This window comes from Giraffa tippelskirchi, chromosome 5 (assembly GCF_054371585.1).
Source record: "Giraffa tippelskirchi isolate mGirTip1 chromosome 5, T2T-mGirTip1v1.2.pri, whole genome shotgun sequence".
In the NCBI taxonomy this organism is placed as follows: Eukaryota; Metazoa; Chordata; class Mammalia; order Artiodactyla; family Giraffidae; genus Giraffa; species Giraffa tippelskirchi.
Window position 1 is genome coordinate 162,238,954 of NC_137279.1, and position 21,163 is coordinate 162,260,116.

Below are 21,163 nucleotides of genomic sequence, written 5' to 3' on the forward strand. Positions count from 1 at the left end.
GGGGTCAGGTCCCATCATGGCGGCTGAAGAGGCGGATGTGGATATCGAAGGGGACATAGTGCCAGCGGCGGCACAGTCTGGGTGAGCGGTAGAGACTGGGTTTGCAGAGACCAGGAGGGGCACGGTTGTGAGGAGGTAGCCTATAAAGGCCGCGGTTCTGGCAAAGGCCTGGGGAGTGGGAAACCATCCGCTGGGCCAGGGTCTCCTGCCGGCCAGAGAGACGCGCCTCGCCCATCCCGTCTGTTGGCTCCTCCTGATCCCAGAGGGCGGGTACCGTAGGCTAGCGTGGGACAGCCCTTTTGCCGGGATCCTGTGAGGGCGCTAACAGCGCCTAGCACATTGCATACTCTTAAGCAATTAGATTGCTTCTTCCCTTACTGCCACCCCAGATCCCGCCCTCTTGTCACCGCCCAAAAAATAGCTAGAACAAGGGCGGTCCCTGGATGGAACCGAGCTCAGGAATCCTTGTTCCCTCGCTTGCAGGCCGTGTGACCTTGGGCGTGTCATTTTATCCCTACTAGCCTCTGGTTTCCTCCTCCACGTAGGGATGGTTGTGAAAACGTCCCGACAGGCAGTGTGATCTAAAAGAAAGGGGTGGCACTTAAGAGTTGGACAGCCGTGTATTGACCCTGCTAGTTACTAGCAGTGTGACTTTGGGCCTCAGACAACTCATGTGTTAGCTGACTATCATGTAATGTACCTCATACGGTTATTGTGAAGATCAAATGAAATAATTTTGGGATGTGCTCTAGTATAAGAGGTGCTCTTGAAGTGTTGTGTTCTTTACCGTCCCACCAGGGATGGTATTTTGAGGACCCAGTGAGAGGTCACCATTTAGTACCAGTTCCTGCAGAACAAGCCAGTGTGATTTTTAAAAAGCAGCCTTCAGCTTCAGACATCTAGCTGTTTGACTCCTTGCTTGCAGAGAAAGAAATTGATACATGCGGTTTTAAAGATGTGCTTTCAGAATTCTCTTTTGGTAAATAGAAGAGGCCTAGAACGGTCAGGATCAGAAGACCTCAGTTCTCAACTCAGCCAGCTATGTTGCTTATAACTGAACAAATTCATTAGAAGTCTCTACATTGAGCCAGGTAAAATTGTGAGGCTTAGACCATTTTTGACCTGTAAAATAGCAATTTCACATGATCCAACGTAATAATAGCGCCTTTGTAAATGTAAAGAAGAGCACCAACCCTGCCCATGAGGGACTGAAATAGAGCGTCTAAAGTTTTCCTGAACTTAAAACACTATAAAAATGGGAAGTAACTAAGTCTCCTTCAAATGTTTAGGCAAAACAGTACAAGTCTATACAAATGAACAGAAAGCCTTTGATAACAATCTTTCACATTTGTGTAGATCAAGTTAATCTTGACCGAGTGCTTTTGCATGCATGGTTTGATTTACTTTCCACAATAAGTGTATGAAATAAGTGTGAGGGATTCTTATCTGAAGTTCAAGAGAGATGAGCTGCCCTTGGAAACACTAAAGATTATCTGAGAGCATTGACTCTTCCCCTTTTTCCGTGGGTTTTTCTTTTATTTGTATGATTGTGTTTTAGTTCTCTTTTTCTTTTTTCTTTCCTTTCTCTGATTATTCTGTTTGAGCCCAAAGTCTACTGGTGGCACTTACAGTCACATTAGTCTCATGAAACCAGTAACCGGTTGTTGGTTCCTGATGGTCATCGTCATTGTCTCACACAATTCTGTAGAGCATCATGAACATTACAGTCTAGTGGCAGTTGCTCCCTAGTGTTGGTACTCTAATCATGTGGCATTTGGTGTGAGTGAACACTTAGATGCCCCTCTGAATTGTTCAGTTGTAGCTGATCATAACATCTGTGGAACACTTGAGGGTTAATTGAAAACACGCTTTTAAGTCCTCGCTGAGGGCTGGTTACCAAGGTTAGAAGATGCATTGGAATGTTTTGTTTCCCTTCTACCATCCTTTCTCATCCTCTGTTTCTTCTACTTGTTCTTTAAGTCATAGTAATCCAAGGAATTTTTGTCATAAGACTTCCTACTAACCCTACAGTCCATCTCTCAAGACTTAAATTTCTATCTGTTAAGTTGGACCATATGAAATTTTCCCAATGTTCGACCAATTTTGACCCACACAAATGACAGTTAATCTTAAATTCCACCTAATAACAGGCTGATATTGCCCAAATCTGTCACCAACTCAAATCTCTTCCCTGATCTTCAGATCCATTTATCCGTTTTCCTGAATCTTTTTGCCCTTGGGTGACCCACAAGTTCCTCAATCTCACTTGATAGAAACTTTCCTTACCCAACCTGCCTCTTCAAGTTCCCTAGTTCAGTAAATGGCACCATCCACCCAGTCATGCAGGGAAGAGACCTAGATTTTAACCTTTTTCCTTACCTCTCTCCTATGAGAAATTCTGTTAGATTCTGAGTATCCTCTCAGATGTGTTCACTTGTTCCTATTCACACTGCTTGTGTTTTAGGTCTAAGTTACTGTCACGTCTCTCTAGTATCTATATAATCACTCCCTCTTAACTGCTTCTTGTCTCTTTGACCCTCTTCTAGTCTTTTCTGAAGTCAGAATAGTCTTTTCTTACATCCAGATCTGATGATGTTACTACTCCCAACTCCCTAGAGACCTGTGTGATCCATACCCCACCTACCTGTTCATTCAGTCATTCAACAAATATTGAGTATCATTTATATGCCTAGCTCTGGGTTTATAGCACTCATCCAAACTAAGCCCTTGCTCTTGTAGAACTCACATTCTTATTGGATGAGACAGACAATAAAGTTTATATTTTAACAGTTTCTAAGAGGTATATATTCTTACTACTAGACTGGGAAAAGTCACTAACTAGGAAACTTTTATAACTTCAAAACATACAGAAGCACATTTTAAATTTAATTATATCACAGATTGGGCCTCCTCACACTTAACTGTTCATATGAAGTGAACAGTGTGATTTTCAGTTCAGTTCAGTCACTCAGTCGTGTTTGACTCTGCAACCCCATGGCCTGCAGCACGCCAGGCTTCCCTGTCCGTCGCCAACTCCCAGAGCTTACTCAAATTCACGTCCATCGAGTCAGTGATGCCATCCAACCATCTCATTCTCTGTCGTCCCCTTCTCCTCCAGCCTTCAATCTTTCCCAGCAACAGGGTCTTTTCCAGTGAGTCAGTTCTTCGCATCAGGTGGCCAAAGTATTGGAGTTTCAGCTTCAGCATCAGTCCTTCCAATGAATATTCAGGACTGATTTCCTCTAGGATGGACTGGTTGGATCTCCTTGCAGTCCAAGGGACTCTCAAGAGTTTTCTCCAATACCGCAGTTCAAAAGCATCAATTCTTCGGCGCTCCACTTTCTTTATAGTCCAACTCTCACATGACTCTCATACATGACTACTGGAAAAATGATAGCTTTGACTAGACGGACCTTTGTTGGCAAAGTAGTGTCTCTGCTTTTTAATATGCTGTTTAGGTTGGTCATAGCTTTTCTTCCAAGGAGCAAGCATCTTTTAATTGCATGGCTGCAGTCACCATCTGCAGTGATTTTGGAGCCCCCCAAAATAAAGTCTCTCACTGTTTCCATTGTTTCCCCATCTAAATGGTGGAAGTAACTATGACTCTCTTAAGTGTGACTTTAGAGAGTTCTAGTTAGTTAAAAGTCTGAGAATTAACAAAGTTGAATCCCTCATGGACATAGGAAAACCCCCAGATAACCCAAGTTAATTTTTGTTATGTGAGTTAAAACATAGGATTTCTTAGATCTCTTCAGTGTACTGTCCTCCTTCAAGTATTTTCTTTTGTTTCTTGTATTTCGTCTTGCTTTTTCTTCCATTTTGCGAGTGGTACTGTTAATGGGTGGCTTTTATGCATTAGATATAACCGAGTCATAAAGTTGAATTCCTGTATAAATGTGCATATTCATGAAAAAAAATCTGAAGTGTTGGTTCATAGCCACAGAATAAGTTGTGTGTGGTTGCTGTTTAGAGGTAGTTTTCTCCTCATGGGAGTTGTTATTCTTGGGAAACAGAGAAGTAAACAAACTTAACATTTAGCAATTGAAATAGGATGAAGAAAGGAACTAAATATTTGCTTAACATAAGAAACCTGTCAGTCACGGTGCTGTGTAAATTATATTCATTAACTGGTATAATTTCACTTTCATACCTGTTTTCTCAATTATTACAGAAGTGATGAAAATACAGCATCTGTTTTACAAGATCATTATCTTGATTCATCATGGAGAACTGAGAATGGTCTTATTGTAAGTATTTTATGGAAATATCAGGTATATTAAGCTATTACTCAATGCCCAGAGTATCTCTCTCTCTCTTTTTTTTTTAACTTGGTGCTAGTTCTCAGTGGACACAGAGGTAATATAGTGAAACCTTTTTCTTAACTTAAAAATAAGAGGAATTTATTCTTTTTTCTTTTGACTGAAAAAATGGCCTTCTGGGAAACAGCTTTGGAGCCAGCTAGATTTAGGTACAAATTGGTGCTCTACCACTTATCAGATTTGTGAACCTCGGTTTCTACGTCTAAAATATGGGGATTGTTGCATGGTTCGTTTCTTCATTTAACAGTTATTTATCGAGTACTTGGGCTTCCCTGGTGACTCGGTAAAGAACCCCCTGCCACTGTAGGAAATGTGGGTTTGATCCCTGGGCAGGAAGATCCCCTGGAGGAGGAAATAGCGACCCACTCCAGTATTCTTGCTTGGGAAAGCCCATGGACAGAGGAGCCCGGCGGGCCGCAGTCCACGGGTTCACAAAAGAGTCAGACACAACTTAGCGACTGAACAACAACTATTGAATATGTGCCGGACACCAGGCCAGGTTTTGGGGGAATACAACCATAATCAAGACAGACATGGTGAGGGAAGCTGAGAAGGTGACATTTAAGTTGAAAATAGGAGTAGAAATGTAAAGAGTAGAGGAAAAATACTATATGCAGAAAGAACAGCAGCTCAAAGGCTGTTGTTGAAACCCAGTATCTAGAATATAGTAGGAAAGGGGGAGAAGTGACAGCTGTGACAAGGTTGGGGAGGCAAATGATGGCCCTGTCATACTAGTAGGAAGCAGGAGAAAAATAAAAAAGACTAGTTAGGAAACATTTCTAGGGATCTAAGCAAGATTGGATGATGGCTTGGCCTCAGGTTGTGGCAGAAGCTGACAGATTTGAATTACGTTTTGGTGGTAGAACTGCTTGTTATATTGGGTTTGGGGATTGAGGGAAAAGGAAAGAATCCAGGATGATTCCTGAGTTTCAGGCTGGAATAACTTGGTGACTAGTAATGTTGCTTACAAAATTGGGAGGGCAGGAGAGAAGCTGGTGAAGGTTATGTTTTGGTAAATTTTGTTTTGAATATGTTAAGTTTAAGAAGCCTATTAGGTATCCAAGTGGAAATTTTAAGTGAGTAGTTGTAACAGTCTAAATAGAGCTTGGAAAAGAGACTTGACTGAAAATGTTTATGTTTTTAAGAGTTAAAAAGAAGTATGGAGAGATTGTGGCTTAAGGGGAAAAAGGGAATTGTGGTGAGTTTTGGAAATATTAATAGGTGAGGTATCTAACAAAATGCCTAGTATCTTAATAGTTCCTCATACAGGATAGCCATTATTACTTTATCATGAGTAGGAGCCAGAGCCTAGGAATCTAAGGCTCAAGTCTCTTCTGTCCCACTTGAAACATTAGTGAGTGCTTCTATGAATGCATCTGTGAAGTAGTGATGCCTATCTCATAAAATTATCATGGGAGTCCAAAGATATGTCTGTGTGCTCAGTAATTGGTAACTTTATTATTTGTAATCATATTATTGTTTATTTGTAATCATATTATTGTGTATTTTCATTTCAACTTCAAACAGGAGTTGGTTTCAAAAAGCAATAAATAAAAAAAATTATTCTTCCTTTTTTTAATAGCCTTGGACTCTGGATAGCACCATCAGTGAAGAGAACAGAGCTGTCATTGAGAAAATGTTGTTGGAAGAAGAGTATCCTTTATTGACTATGAAGAAAGTAAAGATTTCAGGGTTAAAAATCAGTTAATGCAAAACTTAAGAGACCACTGTTAGTTGCTAGATATAATGCTAGTATATAATGTTACCACTAAGTCTGAGATATGACTCAATACTTTTGAGTTTCTGTTGTCAACCAACTCTTTTTATTACCCTAATATTGAACAGAAATTATAGAGTTTTGTTGTTTTGTTGTTTTGTTTTTATTTTTTATCTTTTTGCTGTGCCACATGGCATGTGGGATCTTAGTTCCCAGACCAGGGATTGAACCCATTCCCCCTTTAGGGGAAGTGTGGAGTCCTAACCATAGACCAGCAGGGAGTTCCCTATAGAGTGTTTTACATCAGCTAGAATCGTTAGTTGGAGTCCAAATTTTCTAGTCCAGACCTCCCATTTTCAGTTGTATAAGATATTAATTCGTCCAAAGGCACAGAATTGGAATATGTAAAAGTTCTCACTTCTTACTCTAGCAGTTTACAGGTGTTACTGGGAGCAATCTAAGTAAAAAGCACAAAACTATAGAATGAAAATTTTTTTCTTCCAGAAGTTGTAGGCCCTTATTCACAGTTCAGCTACTGGCTTCTTTCCCTGTTTCTTTCATCTATTTGTGATATTTGCAACTTAAATTTTGGGGAACTCATATATTTTTTTACGTGTAAAATAAAAGGATTGAATAAAAAGTTTTCTGATTTATAAAGATTATTAATACAATTCTAATAAGTAGTGAGTGGTTTGTTTTCAACTCGTCTGTGTTTGATGGATTTTTATCTCCTTTTTAAGCCAGAATTTCTGTTCCTTTTACTCCCAGTTATTTCTGTGTTGTTTTCAGGTTGTCTGTGTACCTTTAATTATCATAGATAAACCCCTTTTAGGCTTTTTTACTCTCCAACTCTCTGCAAACATTACAGCTATAGCCTGGATCATTGCTTTTCGGTAGAAAAATAGTGCAAGTCACATATGTAATTTACAGTTTTCTAGTAGCCATGTTTAAAACAGAAAATTAATTATAATAACATTTGACCCAGTACATTTAAAATACATTTCAACATTTAATATGTAAACATTGAGATGTTTTGCATTCTTTGCTTTATACTCTCTGAAACCCAGTGTGCATTTTATATATTTACAGTACATCTCAGTTTGTGCTAACCACATTTCAGGTATTCAGTAGCTACACATGTGGCTATTGGCCAATGTGTTGAACAGTGTCATTCTAGATTAATGAATATTTAGGTAGTCAGTGGTTCACTTCCAGACTTGGGAACAAAATAATGATAGTAAAAGCTATGTGAGCTCTTGGATAAACAAGTAATGTTTTCTTCTATCCTTGTCTTCAGCACCTAGTATCTACCATGGCGCCTCATGTACATGATACACAGTCAATATTTGTTAAGTGAAGAATCTAAAAGTATAACAGTATAGGCTAGGTTTAATAAGTCTGAGAGATTTGACCCAAGCATTCATTATATTTGTCAGGGTAGAGAACAACCCTAAACTCTTCCTTCAGAAACATGAAAGCAGATACTCCTGAATTATCCTGGATGACCAGTTAGATTCATGTTAATTCTCCGTATGTGTTAGGAAAAAAAGATTTAAATAAACCATTGAGGATATATCTTTTCTTAGCCACTTCTAATAGGGAAGAAAGAGAAACTAGCATTTAGGTAGTACACATTTTGTGCAGGTACTATGTATATGTAACTTCACATGTAATATTTAATCCAGATAAAAACTTTTAAGATACAAACATTTTTGTTATTACACACCTGGAAAATTTTTTGAGAAGAATTGGTTTCACTTGAATTTAAGTGTGACTTTCAGGATGTGTGAGTGCCTGCTTTATACAGATTGCATAAGAATTTCTAGGACTTTATTATTGTTTTAAAAGTTTCTTTAATAATTATATAGGTATTACTTATCCAATAAGTCACTTCCAGGAAAATTCTGGCTTGATCAAAAGGAAGATGATAAAAAATACTTGAAGAGGTAAAATCAATTTATAATACTTCAGAAAGTCTGAATTGTATTTTTAAAAACTTCACAAGCTTCCTTATTTTCTTTTTTCATGTGGTGCAGTCTGCAGAAAACAGCAAAAATCATGTATGTACTTATGTTTTATACTTTAAAATCTTTTTGATTAGTTAAAAATTATGGGAAAATTAAACAAGTTATAGTTGGCCTGTGGAAAAATCCTCTTGACCTTGGGTTTACAAAAATATAAAATCAAAATTTCTTGTACAAATGTTGGAATGTTACAAGATAATTTTATTATATTATTTATTTGTCAGAATCTTTATGGCCCTACATAGGCAATTTTATTAAACTATGGAAAAGGTGGTTTTCTGGGGATTTGTAGGGAATTTTTTTAAGCTGCCCTCTAATATATTAGAAATTGACTTGATTTTTGTTTCCCTGTCAGTTAATTTTCAGTTGTTTCAAATAAAACTTTAATTTGAATTTGTAGTTTTTAAAAATTATCTAGAGAAGTTAAGTATTAACTGTTTTATAAACATCCTTTCCCTATAATTGAAGAAGGTTTCATGTTGTTCAGTGTTTCTAAGCTTGCATGTTTATAATCCCTTAGAGGGTAGACTTGTAATTACCGAGAGTTTGAGCACTGAACAGACTTTGGCTTTTGCATTTTGCTGAACAAGCAACAACAACTAAAAAATGAAGTTAAAGAAAAGATTAATGGGTCACTTCAATTAAATTAGTTGGCTTCATCTCAATTTTATTTTTAATTTCTTAATGTCCTGCATTTCAAAAGCAATAATTATAGTGTCATAGTACTTTTACCTCTTTTCCAGCTTGATATTTACGTAGATTTACATAGAAGAATCAGAGAGATAATATTTCTGGAGCCAGTTTTCTCTCTGACAAGCCTCTCTGGTTTTGGAGATGTATTAACATTTGCTGCTTTGTATCCAATCTAAGGAAGCCTATTTGTTATCACATTGACTTCCTTTGGTGTCTTTTAGTGTTATCTTCACTCAGACCCAAGGATTATGTCTTTGGGGGCTCCTGTCCTGAGCTACAGAAGTATATAAGACAGGATAAATCTGGTCCCCCAGGTGAAGGCTGCGGCCTGCTTTTTCTTTTCTTCTTTTTAATTCTTAGACTCAAAAAGTATTAAGTTTAGCCCATGGCTATCTATAACCTTTAGCTGCATAAATACAGAATGTTCCATTTCAGAAATTTTTTTGCAATTCCTCTTTTTCCCCTCAGGGTACACTCTCCTACAAAACCAGCCAGTTACTCAGTAAAGTGGACGATAGAAGAAAAAGAGCTGTTTGAACAAGGGCTGGTAAATAGAGCAATTTTTAATTTATAGTGAAATAATTCTAGAAGCAAATATTGATAGAATTATAAGGTTAAATTAATTTAGAGAGACCGAAAATTTCATTTTAATTAACAGTAATTACATTTATAGTTTTTCTGTAGTTAAATGATGTAGTTAGAATGATTATGTTTGTAGTGTAGTATGAGAGAATTCCTTTTAACTCATACTTAAGTTACTAAAATATTAAAATATTGATAGATTTGACTCAATATTTTAGATAGTTTTTCACCCCTTTTTGGTACTAATGAAACCCAAGAAATTGTACTGTATCTTTATACGTTTTACCAACCACCTGGATTGAAAGGCAAACTTATTTAATTACCTGATCTTTTCTCTTGGGAAAAAAATTTGTATATTTGGAACAGTCTGGGTGATCAACTGAGTTTTTTTTAATTCCAATTTTGGCATTTGTGCACACAATCTAAATATTTTAGTGGATATAGTTAAAGACCAGAAACATTCCTTTTGCATGAATGTTTCACTGAGATCTATTTAAATGTCCACAGTTGCATAATGGAAAAAAAAATGTACACGTTTCTAATTATGAGAAAGTGCCTTAATATAATGAAACTTAACAAAATATGCAGGAATTGTTTTAACTGTCTATAGTAGATTATATTTTTTTCTTTAAGGTACATATTACTCAATATTAATTAATTTTGAAATTATATATATTTATATATTATATATATAGAATATTTATGTAATATTATGTAGGATTCATGAATGCAAATTGAAAAATGGTTAAGATAACTACAGAAACTATTTTGAGGGTTATATCTCCTCCTGAGATTTTTCTCTACTTTTGATGCTTTTTATATTGATATTTTAGTCTATCATGTGATTATCATTTATATAATCTAATTAACCAGTCGTATATTTAAGATTGCTGACAGCTTTGGTTTTTTGTCCATTACCAAAGATCAGAATATACACACAAATGGATTGTGACTCTGGGGGTTGTTATTGTTGACATTGGTGGTAGTTATAGAGGCTTAGCTCCATGGTTAGAACTCAAATGGCACCTAAAGTTGTAGGGTGTTAAGTCTCCTTCTGACTCCTATCTCAACCTTTAGTTTTCTTTGCCTTGTCACCTGTTCTTGTGAATCCTTCCAGAGATAATTTGTCCCTATTAAAGCAAATGTCTTTATTTAGGTGCATATGTAGACATCTTTATCTATCTGTGTGTATATAAAGAGATATTTTAAACCTAAAATATTTTCCCATAAAAATACATGGAACCATATGTTGTATTCTCAGCCTTTGTAACCCATTAGTATCATTTGCTTATAATCTGAATTCTCTCAGGCTTGAGAGTAGGAAATTATGTGGTACTGAATGATGAAAAAGGTTTTTCCCTTCTTGTCCCTTTGCTCTATTTTTAAATTGGTGAATGTTTTCTTTGCTTCTCTTGTTAGTGTCCCCTCTCCAATTTTCATAGTGCCCAAGCCCCTAGAATCCTAACTGCTGCTGCTGTTGCTAAGTCGCTTCAGTCGTGTCCAACTCTGTGCGACCCCATAGACGGGGGCCCACCAGGCTCCCTCGTCCCTGGGATTCTCCAGGCGAGAACACTGGAGTGGGTTGCCATTTCCTTCTCCAATGCATGACAGTGAAAAGTGAAAGTAAAGTCGCTCAGTCGTCTCCCGACTCTTAGCGACCCCATGGACCGCAGCCTACCAGGGTCCTCTGTCCGTGGGATTTTCCAGGCAAGAGTACTGGAGTGGGTTGCCATTGCCTTCTCCAAGAATCCTAACTAGTCACACTTTATCCAGATCTTTCCTGTTTCCAAAAGTGCTCCATGCTACCAAATTACGTATTTGCCTTCATTACACAGTGTGTGCTCAGTCACTCAGCTGTGTCTGACTCTGCGACCCTATGGACTGTAGCCTGCCAGGCTTCTCTGTCCATGAAATTTTTCAGGCAACAGTACTGGAGCAGGTTGCCGTTTCCTGCTTCGGGAGATCTTCCTGACCCAGGGATCAAATCCGCTTTTCTTGTACCTCCTGAATTGGCAAGCAGATTGTTTACCACTGTGCCACCTTGGGAAGCCCTTAGCACACAATATAGGTAACTAAATCTTCAGGAAGTTGATCTCAGGTATTAGTTAAGAACTATCATAAGTTATTAATTTATACTTACTAATTTTCTCAGAAGTTATTTTCAGTTTTAAGAAATTGTCCATATGTCAGATTTTCTATTGAATACCAGAAATAAGTATGTAAGTTAAAGTTTATCATTTAGGTCAGGATAATTTATGGCCGTTAGTCATGACTCTCTGGCATGTAAATCTGGCCCTGAGATCAACTTCTCTGAGTTGTTGTATTTTTGTTTGTTTGTTTTTTTCTTTAAATAGTTATAGGAAATCTAAAAAAGGATTGTTGAGCTTCTTTGGGAAATGGAGAGTATCTTGTGTTAAAGATAATGTAAAGGAGATTTATGTGTCAAATGATAGACTTGATAATTAAAAATACTGTCTAGCTTTAAAATTATACTGCATTCCTGTCTGTACTTGAAAACACACCAGAGCTCCCTCAAGTTCTCAGTTTTTCCCTTCACAGCTTTGATGTTAGTAGGTACACAGCCTTTGACAGGGAAGGGATGTAGGGAGGTGTTGGTTGAAGGTCACTTTATTTGTGATTCACTCTTTTAAGTCAGTTTACTGTCATATCTGTACAATGTAAAAGTTAGAATATGTAATGGATATTTTAATATGGAATCTGAATAAGAAAATTTTTTTGAAATTAGTGTTGGAACATAGTCAATTGATTCTATAATTGGAAAATAGAAAATACAACCCGCCTCCCTTTCAATGCACTTTTTTGTTGAGTTATCTTTAAATTTGGAACATCATAATATATAATACTAATACATACTGTAGGAGTGTATAGAAGTGATGGATCTTCATTTTGGTAGCTATAAAAAGAAATTTCTAAATCATCTTGGTCTGCTTTCAGAAGTCAAGATTCAAAGAGAAGATCGTGGGCTTTGACTTTAAGAGTCTTAACTATATATAAGAGACTTCATTTGTGTGCTTTAGAAAACAAAAATAGATCATTTTAGTTTTTTTTTTAATATGGCAGTAATTTGGAATGTTAATTAAGCTAATCAAAAGCAATTTCTTTTCCATTTTGATAACATAGACTAAATTTGGCCGAAGGTGGACCAAAATTGCAAAGCTAATTGGAAGTCGCACTGTTTTACAAGTGAAGAGTTATGCCAGACAGTACTTTAAAAATAAGGTAAGCAGGATATAAATATCCTAGTGATCATATTTAAAATAAATAAAATTAATAAGCATAAATAGTTCTTTAATTCAGGCATGCTTGCGTACATGCTAAGTCGCTTCAGTCATGTCCAACTCTTTGTGATCCTATAAACCGTAGTCCTCCAGGCTCCTCTGTCTGTGGGGATTCTCCAGACAAGAATACTGGAGTGGGTTTCTCCAGGGGATCTTCCCAACCCAGGGATTGAACCCATGTCTCTTACATCTCCTGCATTGGCAGGCGAGTTCTTTACCACTGGTGCTACCTGGCACTAAAGTCTTAATGTTCAGAGTGTTTATAGTGAAAGTATTTTATACCCATAAAGTAGCCTATAAATGTTTGTTTTCAAAAATCTCAAAGCATATTTTCAATGTATTGAGTATTGCTGTTAAATTGGTATTATTATGTTACTCCACTTAATTTCATGCAGTTAAATAGGGCAAATTATTAGTTGCTCAAAAACATCCTATAAAGCAAATAGTATTCCAAAGAAAACCTTAGAGGTCATTGCTTCCTGGAAAATTTTTTTCCTTTTTAAATATTTGCATTAAACTTTTAAGAATTATTAGAGCTTAGGGACCAAAAATGCTAACATGATTCTAAAATCTTTTTAATAGCAATGAAATAGCAATGAAGCAATTACTGTGAAGAACTGTCTGAAAACTAATAAATTGCAGTGTTCAAAAATGTACAGTTATGGTCTAATTCCTTAGTCTTAAAAGTAATTTGTGCTGTATTCAACCATGTAGTTCTGATATTTAGAATTTTTCTAATATGTTCTGCTTGAGTACTGGAAGCATAATTATATAGAATTTGAAAGTGTCTTAAGTGAAATTTGGTGCTTTCTTTTCATGTAAATTGGGTTGACCCTTGAACAAAACAGGCTTGAACTGAGCAGATCCACCTATACGTGGATTTTTTTCAATAGTCAGTAGTACAGCACTGCACAATCCACTGAGGCGGAATTGCAGATGTGGAACTGCAGATACTAAGGAACTGCATAAAGGGAAGGCCAACTTTAAGTTATATGCAGATTTTCAACTGTATGGAGGGTTGGTGCCCCTAACCCCCTGTTGTTCAAGGGTCAGCTGTATTGGGTTTCACCCTGTATACAAGACTTATCTAATTTAGTGTCATTTGGTCATAGGAAGTAAGTAATGGAATGAATTCATTGTAAATCAATCAGTCTGCTCCCTCTTTTAATCAGCAAAAGCATTTTTCAGACAGCCTACTAAGGTCAAGGTATTACGAGACAGAATAAGCCTAATTTAGTTATTCTTACCCCTGCTTCTCAGGCTGGTACGTGCAGGACTTCTTGCAGTGTCAGTTTTACTCAAAGGCTTGAAATGAAAGGGTACATTTTAATATTAAAAGAAATATTAATATATAATGAAATACAATGCAAAATTTTGTCTGAAATTTCAAGCTAAAAACAAGAGACTTCAAATAAATAGCTGGGTTGTTAAAGGCTATTTCAGGCTAAATGTCCAAATTTCCTTTTCCCTCCTGCTACCCTTTCCTTTTCCTCTACATAGTAAGCCGGTTCAGTATCCTTAGAGTCTGTTGTGATAAAGGCTCTATACATAATCTCTTTAGAAGTTATTATGCCTTGGGTATGTTAGTCATTTGCAAGATTTTTCAAAGTTATATGTAACAAAGATTTTATTTCAAATCACATATACTCGTTAGCATTCATTTTCTTTTCCTTACTGTATTACAACATATTTATGTTTATAACAGCAGATATGATAGTTTCATGTCTTAAATTATAAGCTCTGTAATATTAGAGCTACATTAAATGAACATGCAAAAGCCAGTTTGTTTCTATTGTCTTTGTATTTAAATGAAAGATGCTTTTAATTTACTCAGTAAATATATGTGTGAAATAGACTCCTTCAACTAAAAGGAGTTTTAAATGATCTGCTGAGGTATCAGATATTCTGAGAAATAAGCCTTCACAATATCTTAAAAATACCTTGTATGATGGTTTTTGGTTAATTCTCTGTGGTTGATCTGAGCCAGATTCCCATTTTAAAGTTCATACTGAAAATTAAGTATTAATAATAGGTCATAATTATTTGATTAATAAAAGTCACCAGACCATGAATGAGTCAAATATATTTATGGAAATTTGAAGTGATGATCTTTTACATTTAAAGTGTAGTTGTAACCTCTTCAGAAAAAGCACAGTAAAGATATACCATTGACATGTACTCAGTTTAGTAACTTTGTATCTTATTTTTTGTGTGTGCCAGTGATTACATTTTAAAAATGTTAATATTATGGAGATTTTATCTTGATTTTTAATAAGGTAAAATTAGATGGTCCAGAAAAGGAAACACCAAATCAGAAGAACAGCAGTGGCTTCCAGATGAAAACTGAAGATGAAGGCACAGAGGCATGGACACCATCAGGTTTAAGGGGACGTGCTGATCCCAACTTGAATGCCGTAAAAATTGAAAAGTTATCCGATGATGAAGAAGTAGACATCACAGATGAGACCGATGAGTTGACTTCTCAAGTTCCCCAAAAGGATCTTAGCAGTGATCTCTTGTTAGACATCTCTAATAATAAAAGACCTGAAACCAGTAAAGGACTGGTTTCTGACAGCCAAGAATATCCCATTTCTAAATCTTCCAAGGAGTATCTTCAGGATATAAAGCAAGATGAGATGGAAACACTTTCAAGCTCAGGAATTAGACTTTGGACTGAAAATTACACCACCAGTGACCAAAAATTAGTTGAATTAAATGATCAGAAATGTGATAAGCTGATGAAGAACTGTGATAAACGTGATGGGAATGGAATAATAGATGATGCCAGACAGTTGCCTTCTCCAGAGCCTTGTGAAATTCAGAAAGACTTGAGTGATAATGAATTGCTTTTTCATTCCTCCTGCCAAATGGAGGAGGAGAGCCAAGAGGAAGAAGAGCTTAAGCCACCAGAACAAGAAATAGAAGTTGATAGAAATATCATTCAAGAAGAAGAAAAACAAGCAATTCCTGAGTTTTTTGAGGGGCGCCAAGCTAAAACACCAGAACGCTATTTGAAAATTAGGAATTATATTTTGGATCAGTGGTAAGGAAAAATTGTATTTTAGATGCTATTTTAAAGCTTATGATACTCTAAAGTATGTACGTGTGCCTATGCAGAATTTAGTATTTTACAGTCCTAGTGTTCCAGAGAGCTTTAACATATTAATACATTTCAGTAGGCAAGACTTGGTTTCTCATAGTGAAACCGTTTGAAAATTTTGGGAAATGTTGTCATCTATAGCTGTCTTAACCCATCTGTCTGTTATTTTATTAGAGTCTGTGGTCCTAGAAGAAAAGGGATAAATCATTACCTTAAAAAGCAGTTTTGTAGGACAATGTTAGGAAGATACAGAAAACACTGCTGAACTGGAGGAGGGGAAGAAGGTCTATCTTAGTTTATGGTGTACTTTGAAGTACAAAGAGAAAACTTTGGTGACAAGGATAGTATCATTTAATGTGGCTTGATTTCAGAAACTATTCTAAAAATCTGCCTTAAGTGCTTTTGACTTTGAACTTGTGACATAATGTGTTAATAATTCCCTTATGAGAATATAGGAATTTTTTTATATATTCAGTTTACCTTCTAAATTGTCAGTACCTTTTATTTGAATTACTTAGTGAGGGATGGGGAACAAGCCAAAAAACTTCCCACCTTATTAGCTTAAGTGCTCTGAAAGTGATTTGCATTTTTCATAATAGTTTAATTAAAACATTATCAAACATTCATGATTGTTACTGCTTCAGGAGCTATAAAGTTGTGTAGAGCCATCTTTACAGAGGGCTTCTGTTCTGACCTAGAAAGATTACCAAAGGAAAAAACCAGGCTTGTTAAATCAGTAACTTTCATTTTACCCACATAATATTAAGCATTTTGACATCTAAAGAAAGCCCTATTCTAAAAGAAAAAAAAATTTTTTTTCTCGCTCTTAACTCTTGGTTATTTTGCAAATGATTGAGGTTGGGAAAATGCTAAGTGAGGGTGGTATCAAAGTAAAAAAATACCTATAAGGAACCACTCCTGACATTTACACAGTGTTTTATAGTTTACAGAGAGCTTTTCTCTATCTGATTGCTAACAACAATCCTATAAACTAGGCAGGTGGTGGTTTCTCTCTTTGATAGAATGAGCTTGAGGTCAGGAGAGGTTTAGGGAGCTTCTTTGGATTATACAGACTGGTTGTTGACAAAAGAAGGACTTCAACGCAAGTCTCGACTCTGTACATTCTTTCCGTTATTCTACATTGCCTAGTTCACATTTAAAACAGACAAATTAAATTAAATCTCCCTTGGTATCTAATTTTGTTTTTGGAAATAAGAGCGTGAATTGCCAAAATTGAAGTACTTGAAAATAATGACTAAATAAAAAGTGTCTATGTAAATTATCAAAGACAATTTAATGTTACTTTAATCAAATTTCATTTGTTACTTTGAATTTTGGATTTACAAGGCAGAATAATTTATATGGGTAGCCTAAATTATATGGCAATAGTTTCCTAATGTCATTGCCTTAGTTCATGAAACCAGTTAAATATTGCTGTTTCAGTATGATGATTTAGCCGAACAGTATGAAAGCAAAAAGAAATGTTTTGAACAGGAACTCAAACCTATTCTCTTCAGAAATAGAGCAGAGTATTTAGAGACTGGAGGCGGTGTTAAAAAAAAAATTGAAGAGTTCAAGTTTTAAAGATAAAAAAAGCCCTGCTAGATTTGTTTGTAGCTAGAAGATCCTTTCCGTAAAAGCACATGCAATTGACTCCCTGTTTAGGGGGCTATTTTATTAAAATAGTAACCAGTATCATTGAATACTTACTAAATGCCAGACATTGTATTTATCTCTAGTCCTCTTTGATAGCCTTGTCCTCATTTTACAGATGAGAGAAATGAGGTTGAGAGAGGGAACAGAGCTTGGTCCAGGTCACATTAGGTGGAGGTGATTGCAGAGAATGCAGTCTTGACCCATTATTTTCACATTTAGCACTCTGGGCCTTGACTGACTTTTCACACTGCCTTGAATGCTTTTCCCCACTGGATTTTGGTGACTCGCACTTCCCCTTCTCTTTCAGTTCTGCTCAAGGGAGATTAAACGCCTTCTTTTTCTACCCTGTGTCTACAATAGCTCACATATTTCCTCCCTCTCATTCTCTTACCCTGTATTTTATATATCTTATAGAACTTCTTACCACTGAAAATATTAAATTTTTATTTGTGTTTTGTCTCCCCTCTCCCCACCCCCCATGATAAATATAGGCTCCATGTTCATTGTTAATTGTTTTGTCCCTCCTGCTTAGAACAATGCTTGGAATACAGAGACAGATTGAAAGAATGAATCATCATTATATCATAAACATATTTCTAGAGGCCTTACCATTTGTTCAGTGCTGTACTAATACTAAACTCTTTGTTTAAAGCCTTTTGATTTGTGTAATCTTTAATTAGACCAAACAGTTTATAGTTTCATAGTTTTTTGGTAGCTGGGTATACCCTGCCCATTCCACCTTTCCTGCCTTCATTTGTATAGTGTATGTACTTTTCATTCAAGACACACTGAAATCCCACCTTTTTAATGGAACTTCTGATATCCTCCCACACCCCAGATTATCAATACTTTTTACCCTCACTGACCTTCAGAATTTATGATTTTAAATTTGGTTTCTGCTTAGGTCTTCCCTGAACACCCTATCTAAAATAGTCTGTACCTCTCTGCCCTGCTGAATCCCCTTATCCCTCTTCTTCTGTCTTCCTAGCACTATTGCTACCTGACAATACAGTATATATTATTCATTCATTTATTGACTTACTAGAATGTAAGGTCTGAAACTTCAGGAACTTCAGATTCATCTCTGTATCTGTGCCTAGAACAGTGTAGGACACAACATATATATTTGTAGTATAAAGATTAAGGAATTCCTATGTTATGTAATATATCCGAACACTCAGTTTATAAAGTCTATGTTTGAATCCTGTCACTTCCTTAACCAAGTGCTTTAATTTCTCTTACCTTGTTTCTTCATCTCAAAAGTAAGAATAATAAAATCTACTCTGTAGAGTTGTATATAACCCTTAGTATGGCATCTGTTATAAGTACTCAGTAATTGTTTGCTACTCTTATTAAGTTCCATTACTAAGACTTTATGTTGTACCATCTAGCGTGGTATATTAAGTATATTTAGTTGTTTTTGTTCAGTCGCTCAGTCGTGTCCAACTCTTTGCAACCCCATGGACTGCAGCATGCCAGGCTTCCTTGTCCTTTACCATCTCCCAGAGCTTGCTCAAACTCATGTCCATTGAGTCGGTCATGCCATCCAACCATCTCGTCCTTTGTCCCCTTCTCCTGCCTTCAATCTTTCCCAGCATCAGTGAGAAAAGTGAAAGTCACTCAGTCGAATCCAACTCTTTGTGACCCCATGGACTGTATACTGTGTACAGGCCAGAATACTGGAGTGGGTAGCCTTTCTCTTCCCCAGGGGATCTTCCCAACCAGGTATCAAACCCAGGTCTCCAGCATTGCAGACAAATTCTTTACCAGCTGAGCCACAAGGGAAGCCCAAGAATACTGCAGTGGGTAGCCTATCGCTTCTCCAGCGGATCTTCCCGACCCAGGAATTGAACCAGGGTCTCATGGCACTGCAGGCGGATTCTTTACCAACTGAGCTATCAGGGAAGCCCTCCCAGCATCAGGGTCTTTTCTAATAAGTCACCTCTTCATATCAGGTGACCAAAGTATTTAGGAATTGTTTTATTATGTCAACCTCTTCTTTCTTTCAGTCTTGGACGTTTCTTGATTCTTTAGCAGGTAATATAGTATCTGTTTTCCACTGAGAGCACTTAATATTACTGGCATAATGATTAAAACTAATATATAACTTTTAAGCATTTATAAGGTAGCTTGTAATGAAAAGATGCTGTCCAGCAAAGTTAAAGTAGATGAACCTAAGCAATGTATTAAAAATTGGAATGTCTAATACTAAGCATTTTCAACATATTATGAATGTGCCCTTTTTATTCAAAGATTGAGGCTTGCATTTGGGTCTATAGATAAATGTGCTTCTAACTTTGGAGTCCTGGGATCTATGGAATTTAATATTGGGGAAGAAATGATACTTGTAAAAGTCACACTGTACTTGTTAATGAGTGTATCATTGAAAAGTATTTTATTTCAGAAAAAAAGTACACTTAGGTATTATGTATTAGCGTTGTATATATTACACATTTACATATTGAAAAGGGGGTACATTTTAAAAATATTTCAAGTATTAAGAGTTTCCCCCAGAAGTCGTCTTTTATGTTTTTATTTATCCAAAATAATTGTACTTCCATCTCTTAGGGAGATATGCAAACCGAAATACTTAAATAAGACCTCAGTACGTCCTGGCCTGAAGAACTGTGGGGATGTTAATTGTATTGGACGGATTCATACATACCTCGAGTTGATAGGAGCAATCAATTTTGGATGTGGTAAAAATAAAAACCCAACAACATCTTTTACTCAACGTTTTTTATCCTTATAGCACCCATTAACTTCTTTGACAGTCAGAATTCAAGTAGCTTTAGTATTGATAGAGAATACAGAAAGGTGCTCGAATGTTACAGAGTAAATGTATTGAGGTTTTGTTTTAAAACAGATTTCTGTTGATAAGCTATATTTCCTTTTAACCTGCAGTCAAGATTGTTGATTTTAAAGGAAAAATACTAAGTAGTAGAAATGACTTAAGGATGCAGTTCTTTGTCAAGTAAAAGTAAATTTTATTAAAAGTCCAATCAAAGCCCATTTAATTTGGAAATACTGTATTAATGCTAGACACATTGTCTAGCAGTATTTAAATAAAATAATTTATGAGCCTTTATACTTAAATGTAATAAAAGTGCCAAAATATTTTTTGTGGTAGAAAGTTTCTTTCACCCTAGTTTTTCTCAAATGTAAAGTCATGAATATGCATATTTTTAATGTATTCTGCCCTTTTATTGAGTTAACATGACATAATTTTGAAGAAAGATAATAGTTATAATAGTTGGAAAGTGATAAGTTAATTAGAATGTTGTAACCCATGGTTTGAGTGGACTATATTCTGTGTTCTGTGTCTATGAAAAGACAACCAGAAAACTTCCTACCAGAGATTATTTCATTTCATGTAGAGATAGATAGAATTTACAGTCTGCCCTGGGATCTGTCCTTCATTTCAGTGTCTTTTCTTGCCCAAAGCAAGGTACCAGGAATGGCTTTTTAGGAAAACTAAGATGTCATAGCTTCCCTAGCCACGCAAAGAAAAGTGAAATCGTGTTTACTGTATTAGAATACCAAAATTAGCAAAGTGGGCTTAGCACTCATTTAATCAGAAATTAAACAAATGACCGATTTCCTAAATGTTTCATTTTAATGAGATTTCCTTATGAAAACAGCATTACTTTCATGTGAGAACTACCAAGTAGTGCATCAGATGTGTATTGTGGAATAAGATAGAAACACAGATACTTAAAAAAAAAACTTAGAAATTAGCTCATAATTGTAGATGTATCTTCCTATTGGACAAA

The 21,163-nt window shown here is 36.1% G+C and overlaps 1 protein-coding gene across 35 annotated transcripts in view; it reads left to right on the forward strand.

Moving 5' to 3' along the window:
• MYSM1 (Myb like, SWIRM and MPN domains 1) overlaps positions 1–21,163 on the forward strand; it is a 39,889-nt gene continuing 18,726 nt past the window's right edge. For 18 of the 35 annotated variants that reach the window (XR_014052766.1, XR_014052765.1, XR_014052767.1 and 15 more), the window contains exons 1-10: positions 1–81; positions 926–1,091; positions 4,172–4,247; positions 5,902–5,972; positions 7,905–7,982; positions 8,073–8,096; positions 9,222–9,300; positions 12,477–12,575; positions 14,911–15,677; positions 19,959–20,089. Coding sequence is in view for 21 of the 35 variants with exons in the window: in XM_081486731.1 (XP_081342857.1) it covers positions 5,956–5,972; positions 7,905–7,982; positions 8,073–8,096; positions 9,222–9,300; positions 12,477–12,575; positions 14,911–15,677; positions 19,959–20,089 (1,195 nt within the window). In the remaining 14 variants the exon portion in view is untranslated. Of the gene's footprint in view, positions 82–925; positions 1,092–4,171; positions 4,248–5,901; positions 5,973–7,904; positions 8,020–8,072; positions 8,097–9,188; positions 9,301–12,476; positions 12,576–14,910; positions 15,678–19,958; positions 20,090–21,163 lie in introns of all 35 variants that reach the window. The other 17 variants (XR_014052760.1, XR_014052756.1, XR_014052757.1 and 14 more) reach the window with 4 other exon arrangements.